At 34.3% G+C, this 9,326-nt stretch overlaps 1 protein-coding gene across 1 annotated transcript in view; it reads right to left on the reverse strand.

Moving 5' to 3' along the window:
* LOC119830877 (metabotropic glutamate receptor 2-like) overlaps positions 1 to 9,326 on the reverse strand; it is a 146,729-nt gene that overhangs the window by 13,089 nt on the left and 124,314 nt on the right. Inside the window, exons 10-14 of the mRNA XM_038354054.1 lie at positions 5,202 to 5,308; positions 4,515 to 4,591; positions 3,926 to 3,998; positions 1,508 to 1,641; positions 834 to 1,000 (exon numbers count right to left, since the gene is read on the reverse strand). Of these exons, the coding sequence (XP_038209982.1) occupies positions 834 to 1,000; positions 1,508 to 1,641; positions 3,926 to 3,998; positions 4,515 to 4,591; positions 5,202 to 5,308 (558 nt within the window). The remainder of the gene's footprint in view (positions 1 to 833; positions 1,001 to 1,507; positions 1,642 to 3,925; positions 3,999 to 4,514; positions 4,592 to 5,201; positions 5,309 to 9,326) is intronic.

A 9,326-nucleotide genomic window follows, 5' to 3' on the forward strand; every position in this document is an offset into this window, starting at 1 on the left:
ATATAAGCGTAACCGTTATTACACAGTCCAAGAGCTGATGATAAAGTCAATCGTTAGAATTAATCACTAAAAAAACAAAAGCCTTTTGATACAACTCTACAAATAAAAATGCACGCGGGCTGCTTGCAGCCCGCGCACTGCGCACCACCTAGTTATAAACATTTATAAATACAGCACTTCAAGCAGTCAGCAATGTCAATTATACATTTTAGTTAAATTTTTCGCCATTTCAACGATAAGATGGTGGCACTATGTTCGAGTCGATATTTAAAATAAAAAAATGCTGATAAAATGACCTTAGCACTCGCAAATGGAACTCGGTTTTACAAGCTGTTTTTTATTTCATACGCCAGCGTTCATTAGTACGAAAACCGACTTAAAAATACACGTATGCAATTAATGGATTTTCTACGAATAAGAGAGTATTCTTATTCGTAGTGGATTTTACATAAATAAAGCCAGCTCCGGCGCGGAGCTTCGGCGTATTTAATAAAAAAATCGTTCGCATCGTTTTTAGAAATAACAAGCTAGTAGGTACTTTTTATTTCAGCGCAAATCGCACCCGCATACCAATTTGCGTCGGAACTTTATTGTTACTACGCAAAAATATAATTTCAACGCCTCTATTCAGTTTTGGAAATCGTATATTATAGTTTTATTATACAATCTAGAAGTGCCTATGGAAAGTTCGGAGTTTTTGTGAGTTTGTATTATTCGAATTGAGCGAATATATATAAAATTCGCATGTCACAATGCTATAACTAGCATTGTAGTGTTATATAGTGTAGCGTAGTGCAGTGCGGTGCAGTGGTGCAGTGGTGCGGTGGACTCACGCGGTGAGCAGGATGCCGAGCGCGGAGAAGGCCATGGCGCCGATGGCCCAGGCGGAGTCGGGGCGCAGGTACTGCTCGGGCACGGGCCGGCAGCGCGTGCGCGTCGCGTCGGGCAGCGCGCCGCGCGGGCACTCCGCGCACGCCGTCTCCGCCAGCGGCGAGCGGATCTGACGGGGTTTATTGTAAACTAGCAGTTGCCCATGGCCTTTACACATGTTAAATTAGGAGTAGCTTATTCGATGTTATTATACGTATAAACCTTTCTCTTGAATCTTTCTCTCTGTCTATTAAAAAAGATCGGTGTGTAGTTTTAAAGATCTAAGCATACATAAATACATACAGACATAAGTGAATTTACTTTATACCATGTGATGAAGAAAGATTGGATAGGAAAGCATAATAACACAAACAATAGGTTAGGGTGAACATTTTTATAGGAGTGTGGATTTGCAGCTTAAGAATTAGTGCAATGTGAATGAACGTTTATAAGATTATATATTCACCATCTATATCTATATCATATGCCATACTTTAACTAATATTCCTTGTCATTGTTGAAAAAAAATCTCAAAGTTTATAATTTCCATTTCTATTACTAAAGTGATAAGGTTCAAATTAAGATATTGTTTACCAAAATCGAGCCTCTCACTAGACCGGTATCACGTATCACGTACCTCATACTGGGTGCAGTTGAAGCAGTGCCAGCAGCAGCTCTCACCCTCCACGTACTGCTTGGCCTGCCCCAGCTCGCACTCCGCGCTGCACACCGACTCCGGCGGTCGCGCTTCGCCCCACTTGAACTGGATGTCTGAATAATTATTGCTTTTAAAGACCTAGTCACCCATTACCTACCTTAGATATAATGACATAAACGTTATTCATTTTACATATATATGTATATACTAATACACGAGGCTACACAGTCTTATATCTTATTCCTCCATTTTCGAGTGGAACATGGAAAAACAAATCTCATAGTAATCTACGAGAAATGTCCCAGATTGTAGATACGACAATTTAATTTTCCAAACATTGTAAGGTAAAATTACTTCGCTCTCGACTCAACGAGACCAGACTACTCTTTGTGTGAGTCGGTTCACGTTACGACCACACGATATCCGTTTCTTAAAAAAAGTACGAGTTAAAATAATTCTATTCAATTTACAATAGTTTGTATTCGTATTCATATTATGGTGTGGTGGCAGTGGTGGCCGAGTGGTGAGAACCTCGGACTTCAAAAACGATAAGTCGGGGTTCGAAACCGGGCGAGAGTGCAGGAAATAAATAGATTTTTCAATTTATCTGCACATGTGGTTATCCATCACCACTGCTTAAAACGGTGAAGGAAAACATCGTGAGGAAACCGGCATGTCCAACAATCAAAAGTTCGACGACATGCGACATCTGCCAACCCGCACTTGGCCAGCGTGGTGGAGTATAGCCTGAACCCTAATAGGAGGCCTGTGTCCCAGCAGTGGGAACATATATGGGATGATGATGATGATGATTCATCAGTATATGAATCAAATGACAACTTGATAGATATAATTTTCTGTGGATTCTTTTAAATTTGGAAATATGTGATTTACAAAATTTGTTCCCATTGCAACATGAATAATAGTTTACGACCAGACGCCAATCTATCAACACATAGGCCAAACTACTAGACCGATTTTGGATGAAATTTGTCGTAAATTTAGCATGCAGATTTTGGTAAATTCTAGACCCCTAAAATATGCTGCGATGGAAATATATCTTGACTTTGCGGGAGAAGCTGCGGACAACAACTGGTAAACTATGTTTAATGTAATTTCGTTACGATATCATAAACCCGCGCTAAAACGAGTGATTAAGATTGTATTTACTGCTTAATGCTTGTTGACTGTTTGCTTCATAAATCTGCTTTGGAAACTTTTAAAGAAAGTTATTTATGTGGACATTAAATCTTAACGTAATATTTATTCGTTTTGTTAAATATAAGTTGTGACTTTGGTTGTTAGAGAATTATACTTAACTTTGGAAGGTCTTTAGAGTATTAATATTACTAATTAAAATAATATTAGAAATGAAACAACGAAATAAACAACATTGATTCTACAAAACTTTCTAGAATATTCGAGGAAAACTTTTCACAGATAAATTAATCTTATCATTCAGAAGAAGCCTCAAATGAATAGGTCGGGAGGATTACATAACGCATCAAAATCACATCACGATATATTTTTAGGCATTCAGTACTGAGGTGCTATAATATGATGATAGAGTTTCGAAGGGAGTGATAACTTTTTGAAATAGTTAATTAAAAAACATTTTTGAAATAGGTCTTTAAATCAATATTGATGCATATTCATACGAACAAATTGTAACGCAAGGATTAATAAATGTACCTTAAAAGCCCGATATATCAAACTCAAATTCGACACTAAGGTAACATCAACACTAGTTTTCTAGTTTTAATGCCCTGAGAGGCTAGCTTTGTTAGAAACTAATTATAGTTCATATCCAAGGAGACCCAATATTTATACAAATGGGTTATCTTTACCCATTTAGTGTGGGAAAATATATTGATCATCCTAAGAGTATTACGAAAATCTCCCGCTAACATTTAGAACTCCGATTAAAAGTTTTAAATTTATTAGTCCAAAAGGTACAATTAGGTTTTCTCAATACTTAAAGTATCTTAAATTTCGAGAGCGAACGACCAATAATTAAAAATTCGCAATTTACGGATTGGATTGTAACCGAATCGGGAGAAAGTAGTAGATCGTGACTTGAAAACTCGTCAGTTTGCGAAATCGAATTTCAAAAATTTGAATTTTGAATTGTTTGGCTTTGGATCACGTAGTTTATGGCTTTTCGGGAGTCTGTTACAAAGATTTATTTTGTATAATAATTCCGAATTCATTGCCCATACTAATGCTGTTAGTGGGAAGGTAAACTGATTCTATTTTCACTGTTACATTTCTTGTGAATGGTGTTATGTTTGCTATCAAAGAAGGAGAAATGAACTAAGGGCTTTAAATAAACCATAGTCATGCTCATAACATTTTCCACCACCGCCTGTTGGCTTTTTTATATAAATAATCAATTACCATTAATATTAAGCTGAAGTTCCCCATCCAGGTATTGCCCCACCTTCACCCAATGGTAGACTCCCCGCGACACCTAAAATTAATAGTAAACAATAAATATATAATTATTATACAGGAGGCTTGATGGAGAAGAGAATATAAATATGTAGATTAAATATAATATACATAAATTCGTTTGAAATCGAAATATTAACAAGAAATTCTTAGAAAAAAAGAAAAGATCAGGGATTTTTTTGGCCTAGCAGCTTTCTTTGAATTGGTCCCTAAAGATACTCACTCGGTTTGTCAGACCCTCTACAAAACACCTGTATATTAAATTAAGTTAATATTTTCCATGTTAGTAAGCACTAAAACACACACATAGAAACGAAAGAAAAACTCTCGGGAAGCTCAATAGTAGTGACAAATTAAACTAACTGTATGAAAGAAAGTGAAAGAAAGAAGCCAGTTACACTGAAGCTGTAACGCGTTATCTAACGAACCGGTTTACCCTCCAATAAAAAGTTATCACTTCAAAAATCGCCGTAATGTAATATTAACTAAAATAAATAAAAACATCAAAACAATACAAGAAAGAACGGCTGTTAACCTGTTTAAAGTGCAAGATATTGTAGCGAGCTGGTCCGTCGCCGTTTGCGTCGAAGTGGAACTCATCGCCGCTTAGACCTGTGTTTGGGAATTCGTCGTTAGTGCACTGGTTGTGTATGTGTGTTTACGTACGTAGCATGTGCTGTTATATAGTCTATAGCTTTTCTCCATAAATGGACTATCTAACAGTGATCGAATTTCCATCTACAAACACACTCAGAATGAATTTTTGAAAACGGACCAGTAATTTCTGAGATTAGCGCGTTCAAACGAACAAACATAGCTTCATGTTATCTTTTAAATCGCTGCAACTGATTCTCTCTTATCGATGCACATTCGTATAATATCTATTTTAATTTTCAAATGAGTATGTTATTCCGACATCGGCTTATTAAGATAAGTCGGGTAGAAAGATGTTTGTTAATTATTGTTATCATAATTTTTTAACCGACTTTATAAAAAGGATTCATTCTCAATTCGACCGTACATATTTTTAGTTGTCTTATTAATACTTTTTTCTTTTTTGGACAGAAGAAGAAAAATAATCGAGAAGAGCTTTCAATAATCGTACGCCTGGTCAGGAAAACCATTATCTTGTACATTAATATCCGTCACTTAATAAACATCCTAGGCCATTAATGAAACAACTGCTTTGAGTAGGCTGCGACAGTAACATGTTGCGACATACCAGTGAAGTTGACCTTCCTCAAGTAGCGCAGCAGTTCCGCGCCACTGGCGGGTCGCATGGCGTCGCATAGCCCCGGTTTCCCCCCACACACCGCCGCATGCATGTCTCTGTGAATAAACGTTGTGTATCAAATTCAAGTTCAAGACAAATTCAAATTAAATTTAAGCAGTGTTCGTCAGTTATGCTGACATGAAGGTTATACAAAATTATGTCAATATCTTTAAACAAATAGAAATACTTCATTTCGTATTTGTTTCTAACTTCGATTTGCATACATATTTAATTTTGTATGCAATGCCATGAAACAATAACTGTTTAAACAAATAATGGAACCGAAAAGAAGAAAGCCGTCAAATTCCCAGACCAAATTTTAATTGGGCTACATGGCAGGCGCCAGACTTCAAATAAAACAAGAATCACAAAAATAGGTTCACCGAGCTTTCCTCGGTAGTGATGAGGTAACAAACATAAAAAACAGTCGAATTATTATAAGTCTTAATACACTAAGAATTATCTATTTATATGGATTGTCTCCTTGTATTATTGGAGTTCTCGAATGGATTAGATTGCTTAAAGTATATACCTTAAAATATACTAAAGTTTTCGATATACTCAACAACAGAACAATCAAGAACCGTTTGACACCAAGTTTCAAAATCTTTTTGCCACAAATACCAACATAAAAATCGCTTATGTTTACATACATAGCATATTCAGTACCGTTCGTTAAACCTTTCTTGCAAACGACCTAAATTTGTTTCATTTAAAAAGGGCAGAGTATAACATAAAAGCAGCGTACTTGGTGCGAGGGGCGCATTAATTTCATCGTAGTAGGCATAATTATACAATTCACCGAGGTGCCGGTTCAGTCGATTGTAATTAATCATCCTAAATTATCGGCAACTATGCTTATTTCAATATTAAGGTATTATAGTAAAGTGATTTATTTGAAAGAACAGGTATTACTGGAGAAGGCTTGGATTTAAACTGATTGTTATTTTCAATTATTAAGCTTCAAATATTTAATGCCGTCAAAGCAGTGCAAGGTGATGCTTGTCAATTCATTGTACATTGTGAAATGCCATGAGTTTTATTAAGAGTTTATTGGTTTTAAGACGTATTTAAATTGAAATATATTTACTCTTCATATCAATTAGGAATAGATACATGTAAGGTTCAATAGAAACCTATTTAGTATTAGGTTTCAATTTAGGTGCGGATAGTTAAACGACGCAAGCCTTTCTATTTGTATGTAAATGTAGATAACAAAATTGTTTTCTATCTACCTTATATTATCTATATTTGAGATCATGATCTGTAAAAGAACGTCAAACAAAGCAATCTAGCTACAACTTTGTTTAACTGGGGAAAAGGCGTTTTCACGAAAAACGGGTGTTGATGGTAACATCTAGCACTATTTTAATCCTCTATAATAATTTATTTCAAGATAATCATCCAGTTCAGTTTACATTGTGCTTAAAATACAAATTAGTACGAGTAGTAAATGAAGATAATTTTATATACGGCAATGTATGTATGCAAGTGGTGGCAACGAAAATTTACATGTAGGACGAGACTGTATGAAACGAATTTCAATAAAATCTAATAACCTTAAAATGAAAGTGTAACTTCTTCGGATAGTTATAGACATAGTATAGAAACCTAAAGACGAAGCGACTCCGAATATTCAGAGCACGCTTCATAAATCCATTTATAAAGCTTACGGAGGGTAATTAACAGCGGCGTAGATAAAAGCTTTTTAATACTTAATTTAACTTTGAACCCTACCCTTGTAGATTAGATGGGTTATTATTATTGCTTACTTATGCTACCTGGCTTCCCCTGAAATATGGTTAAGCGCATTGTCCATTTATTGGTACGTTATGTGAAGAATGAATATACTACAATTTGGAGCGTTAACGGTATTTGGTCTTAGTTTATTTTAATTTTCTGTGGCGTTTATGTTAAAAAGAAGTCATGATTGATATACGATATATATCTCAAAAACGGTAGAAGAGATTTTAGTGATTTTTGATTCGCTTGATTTATCTTTGCTTGGATCAGAATAAACTTAAAAAAAAATTAAATCTTACAAAAAACGCTGTTGGGATTTGGGGCGATGCCGGGGCGACTAATAAAACATATATTGATTAAGTTAAATAACATACAAAAATGTAAAATTAAACTGTTAGTTTCTCAATTATTCTTATCAATCAAAGAAACAATTATAGTAACAGACACATATGCAAAGGTTACAGTAGTTATTCAATACGCAAATAGTCTGTAATTTAGGTTCTAGTATAATAGTTTATTTTCATACTTCACCATTTCGGTAACGGAAAAGCGTATACATTTTTTTATGTACTCAGTATCGTACATCCTCTAAGAATTGTGTAAGATATTACCATGATTTTTAGTACCATTGCCCATAAATGCCCTGCTCGACATTGCACGTACATATGATATTGATTTGTTTAAGTAAACATAAAATTTATGTTGGAGTTATGCATAGGATTAACGATCGGTTGCCTGTATAAATTTAACCCGTAAGAATTGTAATTAGTTTTGTTACTAAAAATTGTTATTTTGTTTATTTTATAAATTTCACATTAGAATGAAAAATTGGTACAATTTTCAGCTATCCGCAACATAAGTTATAATATAAATTATTTACTGTAGGTGCTGGGAAATAGCGCTACACTTATTATCTTATCTTTTACTAAGAATTAATTCACTTAACTTAGTCAAAAATAAATAATAATACATAAATGCTACTAAATAAATATAAATCACCTAACAGAATATCCACGTATGTACAAGTAAATAAACATGGAAGCAATTCCGTATAAATAAATATTCATTTAATTTATGTAATAAAATATCAGTGGGTTTGCTTTCACGGGATGCTCATATTTGGATTTCGGGATTCATCTCGAATCGTTTTATTTAATATGGAATGTAGCTTTGAAGGATATGTATGTATTCTCTTGCATTTGATTACGAGATTACCTTCTTAGCGAGAGGTTTAAAACAATTCAAGAACAAATATAAAACGTAGCTTAGTAATTGTAAAATAATTTTTGATGGAGTTCATTGGGTGGACATGACGTGTGAGATTATATACTACGATACGTATTTAAGCTCTGTATCTATTGCGATATCGATATGCATTATAGAACTTTAATGCTGTCGAATTAGTATAATGTAATTAGTACTTTATATGACGACTAAATTCCTGCGTGTGCAGGAGAATCAGTCATGATATTAAAGAAAATAAATTAAAGTATTCGGTGTATCAACAATTATTTGTGTCTATAGTTAAAAATCCTATTAATTATCTCCTTCATAAAATTATAAGGTTAAAACGTAAACTGCATTCGAATACACAAAGTAATAAATAGCGTTCCTATAATTTAAAACCTATCTTAGAACGTAACCAGGCTGCAGACCTCGAGGGCACTTATTGTTGAAACGCGCTGGAAACGAGGTTGAGCTATCCTTTCAAAGTTTCAATTGATGCGGATCTTTGTGCGGAAGTCAAAGCTCAGTTCACTGAGAACACCACAAAGCACTGCACTATGCCTAAGATTGAATTCGAAAAGGCTTGTCGATTTTGTTTGGACGATTTCATGTATGAAATTTATTTTCGCTTTGAATTCCTTTGATTCGAGATTTGTTCTTAATACATCTTTTATCGGTCTAAACAGTTTGTTATCAGTGCGGATAGTTTGTATTTAGTTTGTTAGATTAAAGCAGAGTTATAATTTGGTTGTAATATTTTAAAAGGAATTTAAGATATTAGATTTGTTAATTTTCAAATGTGCAGTTATTTCTTTGTCCCTACGTGAAGATTTTCAAATTATTTAAAAATTTATCCTTTCTTTGAAATTTTCAAATCAAATCATGGCCATTTTCCACATGGCTTTTCACAAAAATAGGCGACTAACTAAAATATTTGCTCGCTAGTTTCAATTGTTTTGTATTTGATGTAAGAGACCCATATAAATGATTTATTAACTCTGAACAATAACTGTATCCGATTATTATCGTGTTGGCAACATCGTAATAGACTACAACTGGCAGCGTAGCTGCCAACGTGAATTTAAAAAGAAATAAAGAGGCGTC

This window comes from Zerene cesonia, chromosome 12 (assembly GCF_012273895.1).
Source record: "Zerene cesonia ecotype Mississippi chromosome 12, Zerene_cesonia_1.1, whole genome shotgun sequence".
NCBI classification, from domain to species: Eukaryota; Metazoa; Arthropoda; class Insecta; order Lepidoptera; family Pieridae; genus Zerene; species Zerene cesonia.